At 43.1% G+C, this 23,990-nt stretch overlaps 1 protein-coding gene and 1 pseudogene across 1 annotated transcript; both read right to left on the bottom strand.

The window, feature by feature from the left end:
* Positions 1–13,743: 13,743 nt before the first annotated feature.
* Positions 13,744–19,267, bottom strand: LOC136513147 (B3 domain-containing protein Os03g0620500-like). Its single transcript, XM_066507135.1, has 7 exons — positions 19,146–19,267; positions 17,127–17,243; positions 16,228–16,558; positions 15,970–16,160; positions 15,371–15,863; positions 15,077–15,276; positions 13,744–14,442 (listed from the first exon to the last, which is right to left on the bottom strand). The coding sequence occupies exons 2-7, from the start codon at positions 17,241–17,243 to the stop codon at positions 14,161–14,163; spliced, it is 1,614 nt and encodes a 537-aa protein (XP_066363232.1). The 5' UTR covers positions 19,146–19,267; the 3' UTR covers positions 13,744–14,160.
* A 1,835-nt stretch (positions 19,268–21,102) lies between these two features.
* LOC136511701 (protein FAR1-RELATED SEQUENCE 5-like) lies at positions 21,103–23,487 on the bottom strand (annotated as a pseudogene).
* Positions 23,488–23,990: the final 503 nt, after the last annotated feature.

Below are 23,990 nucleotides of genomic sequence, written 5' to 3'. Positions count from 1 at the left end.
ATACATGCAAGATATTCATTTGTGAGAGGATGAACATAAGGTTTATGCTTGGTCGGTACTAGTTATCAAATTGCTTCTTTTCTTTTCTGCAGCTGACAGTAATATACTAATTTCATGAACTTTTCCTCTGCTTCTACTCGGCGTCGAAGTGCGCAGGATGCCACCAGGATCGTCCTCCGCCAAACCCCACTACGCCAAGCGCATCCTCGAGCTTGGCAGCATGACAGGCTGCAATCCGTCCCACACCCCAATGGAGGAGAAGCTCAAGCTAACTTGGGAGAGCACCGGAGGAGGTCGATCCAACAATTATTGGCGGCTGATCGGGAGCTTGCGCTACCTGGTCCTAACCCAGCCGAAATCACGTTCGTTGTCGGGTAATGAGCCGGTTCATGGAGCGGCGATGATGGAGCATCTGCAGGCCATCAAGCGAATCCTGCGCTATGTAACGGGCACCCTCGACTACGTTCTTCACTACGAAAGGGCCTCGACACGGCGTGGTTTGTTGGCTACTACGACAATGACCTCGCCGACGATGTGGATACCAGCAAGCAGCCAACCGGGATGATGTTCTTCCTCGGTGATTGCTTGGTCAGCTGGCAGTCCCTCAAGCAGAAGGTGGTGTGGCCCTCTCAAGCTGTGAAGCGGAGTTATATGCCGCCACCACTGCCGACACAGGCGCTGTGGCTGTAAGGATGCTGGCAGAGCTCCTTGCAGGAAGGTGGATGTGGTTGAGGCTGAAGGTGGACAACAAGTCTGCTCTAGCTCTGGCCAGGAACCCGTCTTCCATGAAAGAAGCACCAACATCCGCATCAAGTACCACTTCATCAGAAATTGCTTGGAGGACGGAAGCATCAAGGCCAGCCACATTGCCACTACTGATCAGCTGGCTAATTTCTCACCAAGTCGATGAGGAAGTCCAAGTTCCAGGAGATGAGGGAGAGGATTGGGGTACAACAGATCACCTCCAGTGCTCGGCATAAGGCTTAGGGGAGATTGATAGATAAGGCCTAGTGCTAAAACACTTGTATCTTACTTTTCCTACACTTTTACTTTCCATGGCTTCCAGCCTAGTGTTAGGAATATGCTCAGCATCCACTTTAGTGGTTGGATATGCTGTAGCAAGTGGGAGTCCCCTTTGCCTAAAAGGCAAGGGAGTGTCATTGTAAAAATAGGCCATTGGCATTTCCATTCAATCCAAGCGTCAAGGCCAAGCTGCCCTCTGGTAGTTCCAGATCTAATCTGAGATCCAATCGGGCCAACAGTTAATGTCCTCAATTTTCTTTTTGATAAACTTGACCAAAGTCTTGTACTTTTTAATGAAACAGGAGGGGTTTAAACCCTACTAGAAATTTTATTAAAAACAAGGGGAACAAAAGTACATACATATCCTCACAAAGTTTTGTTTACTTGCCACAGCTTAACAATTAAACTCCTTATGTGCCCAGCATTTAGCTCACCTTGTAAAATAATCTGTAGAAATCATAAAGTAACGCCCCTCTGAATCGATCTCTGATAACGGGAATAAATTTGACCAATGAAGACCCCATCCTTGGAACGTCATGGCTCGATAATTTGATGTATCATCATAGAAAGCACCAACTCTCTCTTCCCCTCTTTCTGGTTTATTGAATTGCTAAGGTAATCCAGAAAGATAATTGCACAGCGTCAAAGTTTCGCACAGTGTACTGTACTATATGTGAAGAAGTTGGAAAGATATTCTGTGGCTGCTCTGCCTCTAAGCAAAAAATGCATCTAAGCGGGCTAGTATAAGTTGGGTGAAAACGTTATCATTTTTTATTACCTGTCAAAGAAATCTTTTCTTAGAATTCAAGCCAAACTTGGTATAGAACATGTTAAAGAAAGAAAAAGTAGAGTCGATAGATTCTGAAAGAAAAAACTATAGCTGTACCTGTAACCAATTTGAATTTTCCTCAGGTCTTCACCGGAGAAAGAGAGAAAGAAAGTGCTAACATATGAATATTGCAATCACACAATGCGAAATGCGGCAATTTTGAAACACTTTTCATTTCGAGGAAATGTTGGAAACCCGCTGCCGAACTGGACATCTGATCCCCGACAGCTAGAGCTCAACCGAACACAGTAAGCACACCCTGGCGCCACCCTTGATCACTGTCCACGGTGGTGGGGATTCCCATTTCCCTTCACTGTCGTAGAGCAGTTTTTACTAGAATCACCAAAACTATTTAAGTTGTGGTCAGAATGTATTTTTTTTCTTTTGTGTATTGGCAGTGCTCGCTAGTGTTAGTTGCGGGGCAGCTGCAGCAGCATGGAGAACAGCAGCCTGTAGTGCGCAGCAGCAGCTGCAGCTGCAGCTACATCGACCGGTGGCGTGGAGGGAGGAGGCAAGAGAGGGGACGGCGGCCGAACTGAGTCGGAATTGGACTCCCAATTCATCAGATTTGTAAAATTTTCAGGTCGAGCTCGCACAAGTCCTTTTGCTTTCAGTGAAGAGTTGCTCAACATAACTAATAATAAAGCAATACTATGTAAAAAACAGAGGGTGGGCAATGCAGAACAGATTGGCGTGGCTGGGATTCTTTGACATTCAAACATCCTCTTCTACTGTCAATGATATTGGAATGCTTGATATTAAACAAATGTAAGTGTAAATTGCATAAAGGATCAAACAAAATCTTTGTATTAAGAAGAGAGTAGTTAGCTTTTCTGGGAATCTTTGACATCAAGCACCCTACTTCCTATGATATTTAAAAGCACATCCACAACCCACATGTAGATGCATGTCAATAATATGGCGAGAAAAAGGAGTGCTAGAAGCAACACTGGTTCAAAAGAATTCGCCGAATGAGGTGGTAATGTCGAGTAGACCTAGCTTACCATGTGACTCCTGGAATATTCATCAGCTACAACATAGAATCTCATCTTCTCATCGCTCATGTGGTTGTTGTCTTGGTGATCCTGCCACTTCATACTGTTTTCACAAGTGCTGCTCATCTATTAAAAAAATGAACAAGCTAGACAATTGGTGAGCAATCACAGCTTTGCTGATTCAAAGGGTAACAATTGGTGAAACAACACCTTCATAAAACAGAGAATGTATTGTTTAATCATGCAAGACAAAACTGGCAGAAGTTTTCTCCACGAAGCCATGAAAATGAACTTCTAGATTAATCAAGCCATGAAGATTAATTCCAGAATGATTATCAATTTGGTGGTGTAGGATTAACATTTCAAATTCTGGATCAGTTCCTGCTAGGAGGCTTATTTATATCTGTTTGCAGTCCGTGATCAGCAGTAATCAGTAAAAATTTGGTCCATCAAATGTGTCACTTTGAGCATTGATATCTGAACAAGGAAAGCGAAACTGTATAGAAATTGGCACTGCCCTGGTACGGTGACAACTGACAACCAACCAAGTATGACAGTGTGGCATCTAGCATATATCAAGCAAATAAACAATGTGTAGAAAAAGATTAATAGCACCTACATAGTGACAGGTAATGTAGACACGGTCCAGAATACAGCGTTTGCATAAGGATCTAGCTAGCTAATAACTACTGCCTCTCTCCCTCTTTCTGGTTTCTAGTAATTGCTAAGGTTCCTGAATGCTTGCAACTGGTCCTGAGTTCATGTGGTTCAAGGCTGCTTCAGGATTGTTTCAAAAAAAAAAGGCTTCTTCAGGCTATTGTACTACAGTTTCCTATTTTTTTCCGAACGGAATGTACTACAGTTTCCTAGTGTCCTAAACATTAGAAAAGCAATTCCAGAAAGATAATCACACAGTATCATGAAATCTTCCCACAGTACTGTACTACAGTGAAACGCGGGAACAGAGGCAACTGAGATACAGAAGACAGTGGCCCCATGGCTGCTCTACCTCTACACACTAAAAATGCATCAAAGCAGGCTTTCCTACAATCCTACTTGTGCCTTTCAGTACTATAAGTTGAGTGAAAACAATTAGCACTGTTTGATCCACTGAGTAATACTTGCCCACAGATTGTGCCTACAATTCCACTTACGTATCTCTACAAAAAAAAAATTACCTCTCAAAGAAATGCCATCTTTTGTTATGAAAATCCAGCAAACATTTGGTGCGGAACATATTCAATGAAAGGAAAGTAGAGTCGAGAGATTCTGAAGAATAAAAAAAACTAGCTGTAACCAAGATCAATTTCCCCCCGGTCTTCACAGGAGAAACAGAGAGAGAAAGAAAAGAATGCGATTCTTGCTAAGAAGATTGCAATTCGCACAGCAAACGTGAAAAGCGACAATTTTGGAAGACATTTGCATTTTGAGGAAAATGTTGGGAACCCGCTGCGGAACTGGGCATGTGATCCCAGCGAGCTAGAACTCAATCGAACACAGTAAGCACACACTGGCGCCACCCTGTCCACAGGCGGCGGGGGATCCCCGTTTTCCATCGCCGCCGTGGAAGAGAACGGTTGCCCTAGCAAAGATTACTTTACCCTTCCTCGCCCTGGAAAGGGATCAAGAAGAGAAGCAAAGCCTAACCTTCCCAGGTCAAGCTGCCTCCACTCCTCGTCCGCCTCCGGCGTCCAGCCTCCTGCCGTCCTTCCCTGGTCCGGCTCCTACGGCCCTACCCGTGTCGATCCAAGGCTTCCAACCAGCTAGGCAGCCACCCAGCGCTGCTTTTCACAAGTTTCGCACTGCAATGCAACTCTAATTCATGAGCACAGCGCACATAGTGTGTTTTAGCCTTTTGCGTTGCGTGCGATTCGGGGATAAAACAGGGTTTTGGGTGTCACTTTCTCTTTCTTTTTTTCTTTTTATATGAAAATAGATTACTTTACTTAGGCTCTTTTTTTTTCCGTGACCAGCCAACGCGCCACTGCGATCAGTGAACGCGGCTCCGAGGCCATGTTTTGGGAATTGCCCAGCCGCGTTCGTTTTTCGATTAGTGAACGCGGCTCCGAGGCCGTGTTTTGGGAATTGCCCAGCTGCGTTCGTTTTTCCGCTACCAGACGCGCGTTCATCGCCGACCGTTCGGTGGAACCAAACAGAGCTTGAGTCAGATAAAACGCTGCCAATGAGATATACAGAGGTGACACATGAACCGGTACATATGTGAAGGATCCAAAGCATAATTATCTCAATTGAACTTGCAAGGAAATCACTATTAAAATAAGAATTACAACAAAGCCCTTCCTATGCTTTCCATCCGTCGAGGACGTGCACCATGCCTCTTCCAAGGAGGCAACCGGAGACCCAAGATCCACATATCTCGTCGTTGCAAGACCGAAGCCACTCTTCTAGATGCACATAACCAGATCACCACCGAAGTACTGGATAGCATCAGACTCCTGTACAAGAGTAACCAGAAATCGATACCTCCACTGAGGCACTGGACTTTCAAGACACAATCCTCGTAGATCCTTCTGTCGAGATGGGGAATTGGGGATAGGATCAAAGGGACTTATTCCGGACGACGATGCCACCGCCTCACCCTCACTGCCCCAACACTCTAACCAAGATAAAGTAGGACCTAATCTACACCAACGGACGGAGAAACACCGATCACCTACACATTTGAGGCCAAAACAGCCATCGGAGGCGGAGAGTACCAGTGTTCTTACTAGCGGGAGCACACATGCCTTGGCCCGCTCCCTTTTCGCTTCTCTCGATTATTCAAGGAGGCTTCTACTAAAAAACAAGTTGTACTATTATCTTGCAACTCTTTTATAATACCTTGTATTATTTTTATTCCTCCGTTGCTAAGGAACATAAGCTGGTAATAAACTCCATACAACATAACTGTTGGTTACTGACTTTTTTTTATAACCACACATGTGTATGGCATGCCTAGCCATAACTAGTAGCATTAAGAAGTTTTTGCCTGTTCTGAGTTATGGTAAAGTTAAGATCTAGTACAATCACTTTCATACACCTAATCAAAACTCTCGATATGAAAATTAAATTAGTTGTACCACCTAGCTACGTGTGTAGCGTAAACATTTGGCCCTAAATGTAGTCACGCGTCTGAATGTATGCATTTGCAGCTTGTGGCTGGTAGTTATTTGGCCGCAGGAAGTAGCAGAGCAGATCATGCTCCTTTGTCCTCTTTGACAGGGCATGATAATTATCTCCAACGGAAGATGTCCACCTATAAAGGCAACACAAAGCCTACAAAAAACAAGAGTTGCCTTCTCACTTAGCTACACAAATTGGAAAGTCCTCGTAGACATCGATCTTTCAATATATATGCAAAATACACAGCTAGGCATGCAAGGCATCAGGAGGACAAATGTTGGCTGAGCTTAATATCGACAGTGTTGGACTACGGAGCTATACGTCTACTGAATATTTTTTTCTCAACGTGGCATTGGCCAAGCCTTGCAGAGAGGAAGCAATGCAGTGGGACTTAGCAGGATCCCGTCGCTTGAGGTCGTTGTTTCAGCTTTGTGTTTGAGCTCTAGTTTGGCTTGTTTCTTTTGGCTTCGGCTTTTCGGCAGTAAATGCCTTTTGCTGCTGGTTCTTGTTTCGCTTATATAGCACCTTGTGACTCTACTTCCTCTTAATGAAAAACGTGCCTCATGGCATTGGTCAAGCCTTAAAGGCAACATAAGATCCTTCTTTTCTTTTGTTTCTTTCTTTTTTGCGTGGAGATCCTTCTTCACTGAGAGTGACATAAGGATATTTTTTAAAGTACTTGGGGGCCACCCTGTTTCTCTAATCATTAATGGAAACACAAGCAAAGGTGGATAAATTGCACTTGTCAAATGTCATGGTCTCTGTCGCATAACCGATCAATTTATAAGAGTACAAGTACAACGATAGCCCGGAAGCGGTCGCACTGTCATACTTGATCCCATATAAACAAGTTAGTCCGTCGAGTACCACAACGGGTCTCGATTAACCATCAACATACAATCAAGATCGTACATGATTCAACATACATGTCACATGTTACATAAAGTTCACAAATACAGTTCATTCATCAGAGTACGAATTAAGGTTATTACAAACCAAGTTTGGTAAATAGTAGCAGAAGCAAATTAAAGTTCAAAGCTAACTTTTTGCCATCATAGTTCGGATACAGTGCCAACTCGTGATCACACTCTCACAAAAGCATGTAAGAAGGATTAATAATAGATGCCTGTCCAGGGCTCACTCCTCATCCACGACGGGACAGAAGCAGTTTTTGTAATAGCCGTGATAAACTATACCATCTGCAACAATGGGAATAAAACCCTGAGTACGAAAATGTACTCAGCTAGACTTACCCATCATAAACCAAAAAATAAGACGAATCCAAGGATTATGCAAGGCTTTATAAGTAGAGGTAGCTCGACAATATTTTGCATAAAAAGCGACTAATTCAGTTGCACAATTATAATTCGGTCATCAAATTAATTATAGCTATTTATTTGTAGATTAGCAACTAACCTGTGCCAAATATGTGGTATATTATTTAATAGCATACAATAGTAACCATAGCCGGTGTAGTAATTCCATGTTCATCTGAACCCTCACATTTCATAACACAATTACTACGATGTTGGGGCTAGCCAAGTTTCTCACTGTCCGGGAGAGACGACGATTCGAATCGATTTCAACCAGCTGGAAATTTATTCCTAACACAAACCCAGGCAGACCAGATCAATGGTTACCCTAGGTCACCTTTGGTACAACTCAGGTACACATTTCGCGGGTTCGCCCAGCGCCGCACAATCTGGGACAACCAGCTGCCAGGACGATCAGGACTACCCTGCCCTTGGGCTCATGGTTGGCTCCCTACACATCCTTACTACCATCCAGAGTGCGCACTCTAGCAGAGCGGAGCCCGACCTGAGTTGAGCTACTCGGCTTCGTGGTCGGAACAAGTTATGCGGCCAGCTAAGTGAGAGGCATGCGTTCAATCTTATCAGAAGTGCCAACAACGGTACGGTCCTTAATCGACGCAGATGGAATCACATGAGTCCACCTACACATAGACTCCGCGCCGGCCTCCATTTACATTATCCCATGGTTCTTTTCCACAATAGCATATATAGCAACTGTGCTTCGGTAACCACCTATATCTCGCAGGTGACAGGAAATCACCCGACTTCTACCGGTCTAAGCATGGCTAAGCATATATTTGATTCTAGACCCAACACAGGGTTAAAGGTATAAGTAACTGGACAAGGTAGTTCTATGCATCAAGTGTTTCCAATCAACTCTTATAACTTAATGCATCAACCATAAAGGACTCAAGTAGTATTTTTTGTAAAACTTGGGAGACTTAGAATGCTTCGGGGCTTGTCTTTGAGGAAAGAGGTTAGTCGGTGATCCGAGCACTCAGGAAGATATTCGGGAGTCTGTTCCTCTTCTCCTGGAGCTATGGCTTGAGGCGTCTCCTGCTGATCCTCCTGCTCTTCTTCATTGAACTCCAACAGCGTTATCTTTTCGGACGATCCTATATGCATGAGCATGAAATAAGATATCACGAATGCATATACGATGACACGTATAATATGATATGACGTGATGAATGCATCCTCATAAGTGTTTTAAATAGTATGGTATTAAAGTAATAACAAGCGCATCTCATTCTACTGAGTAGGTGCCTATCTCTTCTCTAATAACTAAACAAACACTTATATAAATCATTTTCAGGATCACAATACAACAGCCACTTGTTTTGACCATAACTAGAGTTATACACCTCAAAATAATATGGTTGTGGATATTGTGGAAAGCTTATGAAATTTCCTACAACTTTCTTTTAATCATCTTAATGTGATTCAGTAGTTATCTAAGTCAAACAATTCAATCATTCAAATCTGTTCAGCGAAGCATTTTTTACAGCAGACTTCTAACAACCATAATCCTTAAACCATAAGGCCTATGACTATGAAAATTTAACACAAGGTAGATAAGTAAGTTATCTACAACTTTGTTATTAACAAGTTTTACAGAAAAAGATCATTATCAATATGAAATTATCAACTCAATCGAAACTATACATGCAGCCATCTAGTTGAACTATAAAGCAATAATTAACTAGTTGCATACAACCAATTACTTTTAAGTCTAACTAATAATATCAACAGATCATATGCATCTCAAGCACCATAGAAAACATCATGGTCAATCCTAACTAACTTATTTATATCCATTTATTATTTTCCTTAAATAATAGGGTGATTTAAAGGATAAAAAATTGCAGTTTTAATAAATTCTGATAAAATTGAAGTAGCCTACAAATGACCTTAATAGTCTACTGTACAAATTTCATGCCATTTGGATAAGTATAACTACCTCTACAAAAATGACAAGCTACAAGCTAATTTTAGCAAAAATAGTTTAGCACAGTGAAAAGTGTCAAACAACAGATTTAATATTTTTCTTACATTCCTCCAAGCATAAGAATACTGTGTAAAAATTGGCATGATCATAGCATATATATTTTTACCTCAATTAATTTCACTAGAAACTAGCAATTAATTAGGATTAAATATGAAGACAACACTAAAAGTATGTTTACCGTAGGTTTAATATTTTTTCTAGCTAGCGCATGTCAACACAAGATCATAAAAATTAGAATCACAATTTTATCACTTTCCTAGCTCAGGTTATACATTTTACAAGATTGCAAACATTCAACAAGCACTTATCTAGCTACATTTTATTCTCCTAGAAAAATACCAGAAATAATGCATTTAATATTTTTATAAAATACTACACTTCCTGAAGAATCCAATAAAATTTGGTTCACCAAAATTGGACACTCCTAGCTCACCGGAAGTAGCTCGCCGGCGGCAATGGCGGACGGCGGTGGTCGTGCGGCGGTACGCCGGCGCCCTCCGGCCACCATATGCTCCGGTGAGGTGCTCTACAGCTACGTGGTAACCTATCGGAGCTAACCTAGGTGGCTAGGGTTCCGGTGATGTGACGGCGAGCTCTGATCGCGTGCATGCCCACGCAGCGGCGCACGGAGCACGGCGGTGCTCACGGCGTTCCAGCGAGACGACGGCGAGAGGCGGGTCTCCGTCATGCCAGACACTAGGTCTAGGCTTCCTCATCCTAATGTGCATGAAAGATACAAAAGGCGATGGCTCAGCTCGACGACGGCGAGCTCGATTGCCACGGCGGCAATGGCGGCCATGGCAGGAGCGGCGGTGCGTTCCTGCACAACCAAGCAGTAGCGTCAAGCCAAACTCCTACCTAAGCGTAAGTACCACAAGGCGACTACATATCGTAGGAAAGGAGGGTAGGAGGTGCGATGGAGAGGCATAGCCACGGTGAGCCGTGAGCGCGACGGCGCTCCGGTGATGGCGGAGCGAGCAGGAGAAGGCGAATGCGTGCGAGGGGAGTGAACGGTGGGTGCCGGGCGTTTATGTGCGCAATCATGCCAGACCGGCCGGGCCAACGCCGGCATATGGCCGCCACGCGGCGGTCGCAGCCTGTGGCTGGTCGGCCACTGACGGGAGCGCGGGCGCGGTTACAGGCACCGCAATCGACGACTGACAGCGCGATTCGGTGATCCAATAACTCCTAATCCGTTGCAAATTAGCAAAAACTTAATGAAAGTTATGGAGCTACATGAGATCTCCAACTTTGCTTTAAGAACCATCATCTAATTCTTACTAGTTAATAAACTACATTGCTCCAAAGTGAGGTACATCAAAACTGTAAACAACCATAAGACTTAGAAAAATTTTGCAAGTCCAAAACAGCATTTTGTTGATACATGTGAGCTATTTTTAAGCATGCTATGCACCGAATTAGACCTTGACCCAAAAATAAAAGTTATTGCTCTAATCATGTACTACAACTTTGCTTAAGGGTGCACTGCCATGCAAACACTCTATGCTATAGTTCAACTTAGGTCAAACATACAACTTAAAAATGGTAAGTTACACTATAACCATGACTTAGAGGCCAAATGGGTCCAAGTCATGAATATCAAAGTTATTCCATATGACATTCTAAACATGTTTAAGGTACTCCTAAGGTCACACAAACATTTTATGCATTGGTCACATGTAAATCCTAGCATAGGCATGTATATAAACCAACATTTCATGTGACAAAATATAAGAATGAGATGAAATTTCATATGCTCATGTTCATGAATGCTTGAATGATACTTGTGCTCATGAAATGCAGGTGCCAAATGCAATGCTTAACATAGAGGTGTTACAGTCTCATGGCATATGACTTTGTTGGATAATAAGGAATGCATGAATTAATGTCAATACACACTTGTGCTGTACTTAAATAAAAAAAAGACAAAGCAGCACAATGCTCTGTCCTTTCTTTTTTATTGGAAATCACAGTGTAAACATAAACACTTACAAACATGTAAGCACACTCACCATCACTACGGGATACAATTGCTTTGCCTCAAAAACACTCGGCAAAGCGTTTGCCGAGTGTTACACTTGGCAAACGACACTCCGTAAATTTCTTAACGGCAAACAGTCTATGTCGAGCACTCGGCAAAGACTTTGTCGAGTGTCCAAAAAACACTCGGCAAACATTTTTTTCGAAAAAAATAAAAAAACAAGCCGGCCGCCGCCACCACCGGCCGCCGCCACCCTTGCCTCCCGCCGCCACGCCATGAAGCCCGCCGCCACCAGGCCACCACCCTTGCCTCCCGCCGCCACGCCACGAAGCCCGCCGCCGCCAGTACCACCACCACGCCACCACCGGTCGCCGCCACCACCAAGCCCGCCGCCACCACGGCCGCGCCGCGTGCTCGGGCCTCCTTGCGGACCGCTACCTCATGAACGCGCTGCTCGCCTTCTACATCCGCCTCCCAGGCCACCTGCTGCACGAGCTCGCCCAGCGCACCGGTGAGGGAGGGGAGGGGCGGTGGATTCGGGGGAGGGGCACCGCCGGTGAGGGAGGGGAGGGAGGGGGCGGCGGATCCGGGGGAGGGGCGCCGCCGGTGAGGGAGGGGAGGGGCGGGGCGGCGGATCCGGGGGAGGGGCACCACCGGTGAAGGAGGGGAGGGGCGGGACAACAGATCCGGGGGAGGAGCGCCGCCGGTGAAGGAGGGGAGGGGCGGGGCGGTGGATCCGGGGGAGGGGCGCCGCCGGTGAGGGAGGGGAGGGGCTGGCCATCGGCGGGAGGAGGGGAGGGGGCCAGCCGCACACGGGAGAGGATGGGAGGGAGCGAGCTGGGAGGGAGGGGAGGGGCGGGTAGGTGATTTTAGGGGGGCGGGTAGGGTTTTTTTTCTTCATTTTTTTGCTTTGCCGAGTGTTGTTTTTGGACACTCGGCAAACCTCTCTTTTTGTCGAGTGTTTTTTTGTGGCACTCGGTAAACCCTCTATTTGCCGAGTGTTTTTATTTGACACTCGGCAAACCCCCTCTTTGCCGAGTGTTTTTTTTTTTTGCCAGAGTGTTTTTAGGATAACACTTGGCAAAGAATTTGTTTGCCGAGTGTCCGAAGGAATGCACTCGGCAAACATAAAAACACTCGGCAAATTTGAGGTTTTCGGTAGTGCATATTCTTCCGGCAGTTATTTTGTACTCTTGAAAATTCCTGTTTTCTGAATGATCGTGTTGGACATTGGTGTCATTTTGGAAATTAAAGAACCTTAGTAGTGCAACAAATTCTGCTTCCATATGGTTGTGCATTTCGATGTAAGTTTTTGTAACGAACCAGGCAGTAAGCAAATAATTTGCAAATAAAGTTGTATATAGTGAATTAAAAAAAAGTGTCATGTCTTCTTTTTCGAACTTCATGTTTACTTCTCTCTGTTGTCAAGCTTCACCTTACTGTTCTATTGACATCTTTTATTCTAATTTGATTCTTCTTGAGCACACGACAGCACCAAAAAGTCAGTTCTTACGCACTTGATTCTTGCATAGTGGCCAGCCACAATGATACACTGAATCAGTTGTGTGCAAGCCGTAGCGCCACTAAGTGTGAATAGTTATGCAAGAATACTTGATGAAATGGACGCTCTTGATGTATCCACCTGCACTTGCGTCCTTCTTCTAATGAATTATGCTCGGCGCTAGTAACCGCATTCTATGTCTCAACCTTACCCAGGCCTGGGCTGGGCATTAGCTATGATCTGATTATATTGATGCAGTTGAAAGCGATGATCATTTTCCTACTAAAAAACAACATAACGGTGTACTCCTCATCCTGAAGAAGTGACAGACGTACTTTGGCAATCTCCAGGCATTCTAAACATATGATATATATGGTACTATGGTAATATATGGGAGTCAAATATCTTCCAGATCTGTGGGGTGACAGAATTTTTTTTCTGTTTTTCATCATACCCAAATTAGCCTACTGCCTACTTGACCATAACTAACATTTTAGATAGTCCACTAAATATTAGTGAAGCCATTCCACCAAATACTAGTGTGTAGGGGGATTGAGTTGTTGTAGCGGCAACTGCTTTACGCTGCAACAAACGAGCTGAAAGAAAGAGAGTGAGAGCGTCTTTGGTTCCCATCCTAGGAAATAGGCTTGAGCCTGGCCATGTTCGCTTTGCTGAAAAGTCATGGCTGAAAGTACTGTTCGCTGATTTGTTGTGAGAGAAAAACACTATTCGTTCGCTGAAATAATACGGCTTATAAGACAAGCAAACATAGCCCACGCCTAGTGTCAGAAGCGGCTACTTGGCAGAGGTCCCAAGACAAGGGTTCCAACCAAATATCCCCGGAGTCTCTAGAATTTTTCACACACTGATTCCCTAAAAAATCATGCTCATTTTCTAATGGAAAAAGATTCCAGCCTCTACATCCGCATACAGCCAATGAGTTCTGTGGGTACTATGGTAATACGGGAGCCAAATATTTTTGCAGATCTGCTGGTAGACAGGAAATAGTTCTGTTTGTTTACAATACCCAAATTAGCCTACTTGATCATAACTAACATCGTAGATAGACTAAATATTAGTGAAGCCGTGAGCTGGGTATCATCACAGACGGAGTTCACATATGGATCTCCCTTCAGAAATTTGTTCTGTTTTGACCACACCCAAATTAACCTACTTGACCATAACTAACGATCTAACATTTTAGACATGCTACTAAATAGGAGTATTAACAAAGTCGTGAGCTGGGTATCATCACAGATGGAGTTCACATATGGATCTCCTTCCAAGGAGAGACCATCAACACACATATCAGTGCACAAAACAGGAACTGCAGAGCGTCCACTCTGCTCCAGCAGTCCAGCTCTTTCTGATTGCACCAGATATAGCTCTATATATATGCTCCTGCCTTGCGAATGAGATGCACTTTCATCCTGAGACACCTCGAGGCCTTCTCCAGCTCGAACAGACAGATATCTCCCAGCACGAGACGATTGTCGCGGACGAATTCAGCCCAGCCACGGGAAATCATTCGCACACCACGAGAGGTACTGTCACCACCCTGAACGCTCAGCAAGGTGTGCCACTGCTTGCCCCGGCAACCCTCCAGCTGAAGAGTCAGATCTTGGGTTGCTGATGGAAGACATCTTCTAGAATATTCGTTGGTAAATCTCTGTTTATACAGTGATAAAGAATATGTGTCAGATGACAACAGAACAATTCAGAAATGCACATACAAAAACCAAATTCAGTAAAGTGATGCATTAACCTAACACAAATCAACCAAAACCATTTCCAACCATTGGTCTGTACTACCAAATAACTAATCTACTGCAGAAATGTACAATCTCCACCATCTATTCAAAGTTTTGCATAATTGAGTTGGTATTGGTACCTTACACTTTCTAGATGGATTAGACATATAAGGTGTATCCGAGGCCTGTTAGGATCTAGGTTCAGGCAATGCCAGACTTATATAATGAGACTCATGGCGCCCTCAAGGGAAAGCCATTCTTTACATGAGTTCCAAAAATGCAGAGTTCTTCATTGTTAGTACCACACCAAGATCAAAAGATTGGTGTTGTGAACACACACACACACACACACACAGAGAGAGAGAGAGAGAGAGAGAGAGAGAGACAGAGGTTTCATGCAAGTTTTTTTCTTATAAGAAAAATCACCGATCCAAGAGCAAATCAAAAGGCACAGTACATGGATGTTCAGCAGTCGAACGGGAGAACTAGAGATCAACAACCAAATCCTTACAGGAAGTTGTACACAAGTGACTAGCTATGCTATTAACTTACCATTTTGGAACATTTCTTTCTTTCAATAGTACCGCTTCTGTTTATTACTGCCACATAGATAGGAAATCTAGATTGGATTGCTTGAACTTTCTCTAATACCATCTTTTCCTGCGCTCTCGGTAGAGTTACCTTGCTTGATATAATATAGGGACTGGTAGGCCCCTCAGAGTTGTTGGAATTGAGGGGGAACTGATCATGCTCTATAATATAGGCCATATACTCAGTAAGAATAGAGTAAGCAAAAGGAAGAGAAAATATGTATAAAAAAATCAGAAATAAGTACTATGTCATGACCTGATTTAATAGATGTGCAGGAAGTTGAAGCCATCCTCCTAGTTTTCCCAAAATGGCCTAATTGCTGCTTCTGGCGCCTAGCTGATTTTGCACTGTATGCTGCCACATTGTTCTCATTGTCAGAACTGCTGCTCAGATCAATGATACCAACTGTTTTATGGGGTGGCTCGACAATTTCAACTGAATCATCACACATTTCTTGGGTACTGGAAACGTCTCGCATGCCAAACCATGAAGTGGTTTTCTGATGACCACTTGGGTCAAGGATGAAAACTTGAAGGTGAGAGTTCCCTTTGTGTCTGAAAATGATGAGGTCACGCTCTTGGACGTGATGAGCAACCACAAAAGCATCCCATCCAGACTGGAGAACTATTTCATCATTGCCCTGCTGGGTAGCTGAAACACCATATACATTGGCATCAGGGGCTTCTAGTTTAACAGTAGCTTTAAAAACCTCCTCTCTAACATCTTCCATGAGTATAGATGGAATTCTCTGCCGGAAAAAAAGAAAAATAAGACAAAGTCTTGGCCAGCAAAATCAGACTGTAGTAACTGCAGAAAGCATAATTACAATGATCTGAAAAGAAAATGCAACTTACTATAGAGCAACCGTTCAAGTCAACATTGCTTTTGTTCATGACTGTCACGTATAGAGGAATTTCAGACTTGATTGTGTGAGCCATTTCCAGTACTTTCTTGTCTTGTGCCTTGGTTAAACGAGAACCCCCTGACATGAAATAGTCAAAACCAGCTGGTGTCTGAACACGTCCAGGATGAGGTATCTCATTTCCTGCACATATAGAACATGACTACAATGATCACAAAATCACAGTACGTAAAATTCCAATTGATTTTACCATTCGGAATGCGATGATCAGAAGTAGTATGGGGAGGAACATCTTCTAGGATCTTAGGATCTGGATTAACACATGAAGTGATCTTCTGGGAACCACCAGATGAACTGTATATCCGGACCTTAAAGCTCGAGCTGCCACAAAACTTGAACACAAGATAGTCATTCTTTTCCAAGTTATGAGAAATAGCAAACACATTCCAGCCAGACCGAAGAACTATCTGACCCATCTCCCTGGAAACCCCGATATCATAGGTGCAACCATTGGGAGCATTTAGCTTGATGGTATCAGAATTGATTTTTCTCAAATAGCTTCCAAACTCCTGAGGTACATGCTGTTGTAGAACAAGAATAAAGTTAGGTTAGGGTAAGAAATTTCACCAATTTAGACATCTTTTGGGTTTATCATGATATTTGTATACACCATTTCAGATTTCGTTGTCATCCAAAGAGCATGGTAAATCAACAAAGTATTTATACATGAAAGATATCCATTTGTTAGATGATGAACAAGAAGGTTTATGCTTGGGAGCACCAGTTATCAAATTTCTTTTTTTTTTTTGGGGTAGCTTATTAAGAGCTTCATAAGACTTTTTGGTTCAGATGAAGTGCTTGTACTTGAAGAATCGCACAACATAACTATAATCATTTGAGAAAAAAATGTAGGGCTTGTACTAAGGGCATAATGGCTTGGCCAGGAATCAATGATACTCAAGCACCCTGTCCTACTCTCAGGAATATTGGAATGTTTGATTCGAGATAAATGCAATACAGCAACAGTGTAAACTGCAAAAGGGAAAAGGGAAAAAAAAAGGAGTGCTATAAGCAACACTAGTTCCAAAGAATTGACCTAAGGAGGTGCATGAGGACTTGAGGAGGCAGTGTTAAGTAGACATAACTAACCATAGCACTCCTGAAATCTTCATCAGCTACAACATGGAATCTCATCTTCTCATTACTTTTGCAGTCCCTGCCTTGGTGATCCCACCACCTTATGCAGTTACCACCAGCGTTGCTCATCTATCAATAAAATGATGCCAGGTAGTTGGTGAGGAAACAAAAAATTTCTGGTTCACATTGTAATAGATAGTGCAAACAGCGCCTTGTTAAAACAAAACATGGCTTATTTAATTGTGCAAGGGAAAGAAGGCAGATGTTTTCTCCTCCAGATTAATAGCTTGAGCAGAAAAGAAACTGCTAGGTTAGTCAATCCATGAAGATTAATGCAAAAAAGGATTGTTGATTTGATGGAGCAGGATTGACATTCCATAGTCTGGACCGACTCCAGCTGGCAGGCTTATATGCATGGAGAGTTTGAGACTGGTGATCAGTGGGAACCGGTAAAAATAAGATCACACAAATGATTCAATTTGAGCAGAATTTGAACATGTTATTCGAACTGTCTACAAAATGGCACTCCTAGTATCCAACCAAGAACCACACTGTGGTATCTAGTGTTAGATAATCTACTGCTACCTTATGTGAACACAGCAAGGGAAGGCGGCAACGAAAGGCCCCCTGCTATGATACTGTAGCCGCTGCAGGTGCAGACGCTGCACGGCTCACCTGCAGCACTGTAGGCACATGCAGAGGCCGGCGCAGAGTCAGCCCTATATGTTATCTAGTCACTGTTGTAGCAGGGCAGCTGTACTGGGACTAGATGGATAGAGTTGTATAAATAGACTACCACGGCAACTCAGTAAAGAGAGTTCAGATTTGCCATCTCCCAGACAGGGCTTCGGCCAACGCTGGTGTCTTGTACTGTGTGTGCATGCTCTGTTCTCCCTTCTTCTTCTAGCTCTAGCCATAGTGCGTGGGGACGGACAACGCTTGTTCGTGGTCGGTACGGCTAGTGGGTGCTTGGCAACCCTAGCGGGTGCTCGGCAAGACTGGTGAGTGGTTCACTCACCTGAGCCGGTGATCCTGTGGGCCAACATCTAGCATGTATCAAGCAAATAAACAATTAATATAAATACTTTGAACAGCACAACTTTTTCCAAATTAATCAACTTGTGGAGGAAAGAGGTTAATAGTACATACATAGTGACAAATAAGGTAAAAAACATTCAAGAATACAGCCTTAGAGTAAGGATATAGCTAACTTCTGCCTCTCTCACTCTCTCCCAGGTTTTCTGTAATTTCTAAGGTTCCTGAATGCTTGTAGGGTCTTGCATTCATGTAGTTCAGGGCTTCTTCAGGCTGATCTACTGCAATTTCCTAGTGTTCTACTAAATCTTAAAAAAGCAATTCCATTTCTCCAATTGCATCCGTAATGGAAGCTTGTGCACAATGTGAATCTGTGACACGGAGGATGGTGGCCCCATGGCTACTCTACACAATAAAAATGCATTAAAGCAGCCTTCTTCTTGTGCCTTTGAGTAAAAAGTTGAGTAAACAACAATTAACACTGCACTGGATAATACTCGCCTACAGATTAAGCCTACCGCTTCCACTTACGTACTTCTACATTTTTTGCCCACTCAAAAAATTTATGCCACCTTTCTGATAGGAAGTTCAAGCCTAAAATTTGTTGCGGAAGCCGAACCTCTCCAAAGAAGGGACAGCAGAGTTCAGAGATTCTGCAGAAAGAATGTATCTGTATGTATCTCCCCTGATCTTCTTAAGAGGAAGCCAAATAAAAAAAGAACGTGATTCCTACCAACATGTGAAGAGAAGAAAACACTGCAGTTTGCACAAACGCGAAAAAAAGGAACAATTTTGGAAGACATTTCCATTTTTAGAAAACATTTTGGGAACCGGCGACCTAGAGTTGAATCCAACACACACTGGCGCCGCCCTCGTTCACCGTCTCTACCGGCGGCGGGGATTCCTGATTTCTCGTCGTCGACGTGGAATGGAACTAAAGCTTACTTTACCCTTCCTTGCCCCAGGAAATGGATCGACAAGAGAGTAAAGCCTAACCTTCCGGCGGCCGAGCTGCCTCTGCTCCTCGTCCGCCTCCTGTCGTCCTCCCCCTGCTCAGGCTCCTCCAGTCCAGGTCCAGCTCCTACGTCGCGTCGATCCCAGTTCCCAGCTTCCCAGCGCTGCTTTCATGAGCTTTGCATTGCAACCCAATTAGGGCGCGTTTGGTTGGTCATTTGGCTTTGTCTTTTAGCAAAAAAAGCCAAAAGCCCAATCAAATGTGCTGTTTTTTTAGACTGTTTTTTCCAGAAGTAGCTGTTTTTTTGTAGTATATTTTTAAAAGCTGATCTTGCTTTTGGCTTTTGGCTTTTTGTTTTTTGAAATTTGTGGCATAAAAAGCTTTTTCACAGTTGTTTCAAGAAAGATAAAGATAAAAGGTATATTTTATACTTATTTAATCAAATAGCTTTCAGCTTTTCTACAGCTCATAATCCACAGCAGCTTTTTCACAGCTCATGACCTACAGTAACTTTTTTCCACGGCCAGCTCAACAGAACACACCCTTAACGAGCACAGCAGCCACAGAGGCAGCGTGCGAGCGAGTTTTGGGTAAGTTGTACTCCTATTTGTTAGACAGGCTGTTTAATAGGCTATTGGGCTTATGCGTGTTTGGGCCTTGGCCCGTGTGCCCAGGCTGGTCACGGGTCCTGGTGCGTAACCCCCGTACATTGCAATCACTACTCGTTCCGTCTCACAGCACATCCCCGTCCCATTCCCTACCCAGTCATATTTTCGAGGTTAAGGCAGTGTTTAGTTGGGTGTATGTAGATGAAAAGGATGGATCATTCTAGATGGATGATTATGGACGAGACAAGTTTGAATAGGATAGTAGGTGTTAATTGTTTGGTTACCAGTACATGATGATACGTGATTTTTGTTCGGATGGTTGTATGGAATGGTATGGTTGGATACAAGATAACGATTGGTTGGTTGTACGGGCATATCCAAGAATTCCTCCTCGATTCTATATATTGCACAAAATTGTTATTATTATGAATGTAACAATATTGCATGATAAAACTAAGCAAGATAAGTCACCAATGATTTATATTATATTAAAATATAATGACTTTCCATAGTGCCATGACCGATGAGGCCAAATAAAAAACCCAAGCTGCGGGGGTAAACAAACCTGAGTTATTTTAGCTTAAGGTAGAGGGATGGGGCTGAATAAATAAAATCACTACCACTATGCAAGCATGAGTACGAATGCTGCACTGACGAATATAATTTTTTTCCATCCAAGGCTCCAAGCTGCATGTGCTCTATGTACAATGTGCAATAGAAAGCATTATATAAGTTCCAAGGCTCCAAGGCTCCAAACTTGATAAGGAACGCGGACACTGTGACCAGGCGGAACAAAATTCGGTGTAGCTCGGATACAAAGCGTATCCGGTGCCCACCCTTCCGCCCGGTCGACGCGTGGAGGCGCAGGAAATCTGACGGTCACGCGTCTGGGAAGCTCCTAGTGCCTCCGAACGGCTCACTTTCCTTCCTGGCTCCTCGCGCATCTGCATGCATGGCTCGGCAGCGCGGCTGCATGCATTGCGAGGCAGGGAATTGGAATAGGCCTCCACAGGCCGAGGACATGCATGCAGCATGCTGCCGTGCCTTGCCTACGTGGTGTGGCCCAAAGATCACGTAGCGTTTAGTACAGTATGGTAGCTACAGTCAAGCGTGACCAATAATGGAGATCACTGTGCTTTAAAGATAAAAGAGGGTTCAACTACAAACAAAAATCATATGGCGCCCTCACAGTTAAAAGATTAAATTCTTTATTACACCATAATAAAATCTTGGGCAAATAATAAAATCCCGCATGCAAAGTGTAAACTTTAATAGCTTAGCACAGTTACATGTTTTCATGATTGGATCCTCCAGCGAAATGTAATCTCCTAACTGCTGACTGCAATGTGGCGCCTTGATCAACTCCAAGTAACAAACTCGTATATCCTCCTTATATATATGTGGCAGACATGGTAGAAGAATTCCCAATCATATTAAAGTGTGGCATTGTCGCATTACCATATCCACCTTGGATCAACGGAGCAGACACGATAGAAGAATTAAGATCCTGTGTCATATTAAATGTGCGTATAAGTAAATAAATTATGAAAAGGGTATAATTAGTCTCAATCATGTCTTACAGCTAATTGCTTTGGATCAGCACCTCCATCTCCATTTTCTGCAGCAGTATTTGGATCCTCTCCTGCAGATGACAAAACATGAACATAAAAAATTTATTATAGAAGCAACCATCAGGGAAGAAAAAACATCTTGAATTTGTAGGATCACTACCTTTCTTCTTAGCACTTTTCTTCTTTGACTTCACTGTCTTCTTTTCAACCACATTTTTGAACCTTGTATTCTTTGGGCCTTTTACCACCTGAGGAACTCTAAAAGATATTACACCATTCAATGAGCCTGTGTCACATTCATTTGGAATTAGAGGAACCTCATTTGATTCTTCTTGCATCTTGCTAAGAGAAGTATCTGCTTGCTGGTCCAACTTCTCTATGGCTTTCTGGAAATCATCAAGAAGCTCTCTTGACACTGAACACTTCAATGCAATAGTTGTAGCTTTTCGAGAGATAAGTGCAGCACGTGCTTTCAAATCTTCCTCCTCACTTCCTTGTTTGTCGATATAAAATCCCCTTTTGGCATATTTTGTCCATCTGTTTAGAATATATTGCGATGGCAAACTATACACTCCATTTATATTGAAGACTCTAAGGGCATGCTTGCACAATATACCTATAGGACATGGATACCATTTTCAGTAAATAGTATAAAAAATTATATTACAAATTGAAATGCATATACGTACCTATGGCTTCAAACTTTCTGCAAGAACATGTAATGGTAGAATCTTCACTGTTGAACACTACTGTTGCTCCACGAACGGATTGGATGTATGTGACAAAGAATGTCAAGTTGGTCCCTTCAGTTTGTAGCAATTTTTGAGACAATGATAATTGTTTTTTAAATTCATCCTCAAACTCAGAATACATCCTTCTTGTGTATGATTCCGCTGCGGCCTTCAGCATAGGTAAATCTGTGGTGTAAGTAACCGCGTCCTTTCGGCGTGAATTAAAGTCTTCATGCAACTCGTTTTCACGAAGACTAAGTAAAACCTTCTCACATTCTACAAGGAGTTCCGAAAGACCGAGTTTCCTACGAAATCTTTTCTTAAAGACATTGTTCATGCCTTCACTCCTTTGAGTTGAGGTCATATCCGCTGTAAAAGCATCACAGTACACAGCTGCCCACTTTGCCCTCAAATAATATAGGTTTCTCATCCAAGAGTTATCCTCTAGTTTATATTCAGATAACAACTCATTCCACTTCTCGATGAAGTAAGCCTCGGATCTATCTTCATACACACATCTCTTAAAATCAGTAAGAAACTTGTTATCTGACTTCTGAATTATATGCCCGAGATGTTTAGCAGCATTTAAGTAAATGTGCCACAAACAAAGGCGATGGATTGTATTTGGGAATACATAAACAGTTGCTCCAGCCATGGCCGCGTCTTGATCAGTGAAAATTGTCCTTGGATGCTTGCCTGACATTGCTTTTAGGAAGGTTTCAAAGAGCCAAACAAATGATTTAATAGTTTCATTAAATATCAATGCAGCCCCAAAGATTATCGTCTGCTTGTGATGGTTTGTTCCAAGGATTAGAGCAAAAGGCATCTCAAACTTATTAGTCTGAAACGTAGTGTCAAATGACACAGCATCACCAAAGCATTTGTAGTCCATAATAGACTGACCATCTGCCTAGAAAAAATTTGCTACCCGACCATCTGTCTTATCTACCTGAACGGCATAAAAAATGTAGGATCCTGTAACTGCTTGTTTCTCAGGTATTCGGCCAGTGTCTGTACATCATTGGCTTCTAAGTACTTTCTACGCTCGTGTCCAATCTCATTATTGCAATCCATTTTTGCGAATGGCACTTTGTCGGCTCCTCCATAAAACTGCTTCATGAACTCATACACCTGGGCTGGCTTCATCCCGGCTTCTCGTATCTGGCCAATTAGCATCCTGTCTGCTTCAGTGACACACCGTTGGGATCTCAGCTTATGCAACTTATTTGGACTAGCAAGATAATGATTATGTTCAGTTACAATCTTTTGCGCTGTCCAAATCCCCTCTCTGCTGACACTAAACTGAACACGAGCATCACAACCCGTCCTTGTAGTGTCTTTTGATGACTCGGTTTGCCGATGCCCTTGGCTACTGCAAACTATATATTTCTGAGATATAGTACCATCCACTCGATGCTTTGTATTGCTCTTTCTAACACTGAACCCAACCTTACCGGCATATGTGTTATACATCTCAAAGGCTTCTTCCTCTGATTCAAAATTCATTCCAACTTCAGGAGTGATCCCAACTTTATCTGCCACCTGTTGTAAAATGAGATGATGATTAATTATTCAGTCATGTTATGCATGATCGTACCAAAATAGATGAGTAACATGCGATGTTTCTGCATTATTGTATAAATGAACATGCAATGACCCTACCTGTGATGGCTACTCTCTGTCGACTCCATGACCACCATCAGTGATTGCATCATCCTCATGCGCATCTGAGATTGCCTGCTGTGAGCCTGTATCATCTGAAGAATCCACCGGGAGACGTACTTGCTGTGATGAGTAACAGGAAGTTCTTGGAGACGTACAAGAAGGATCCGCCGGGAGAAGAGTCGACGCAAAAGAATCCATCTAAGAAGAGGCTGATGATTGCAAAGATTGCAAAAGATGAATTGCATAATGCTGATGATTGCAAAGATGAATATTTTTTTAACCCTAATGAGTCGATGTGTTCAAACCTCGAC

Source organism: Miscanthus floridulus, chromosome 16 (assembly GCF_019320115.1).
Source record: "Miscanthus floridulus cultivar M001 chromosome 16, ASM1932011v1, whole genome shotgun sequence".
NCBI classification, from domain to species: Eukaryota; Viridiplantae; Streptophyta; class Magnoliopsida; order Poales; family Poaceae; genus Miscanthus; species Miscanthus floridulus.
The sequence above is the reverse complement of the archived record's forward strand: the minus strand, read 5'-3'. Positions and strand labels throughout refer to the sequence as shown.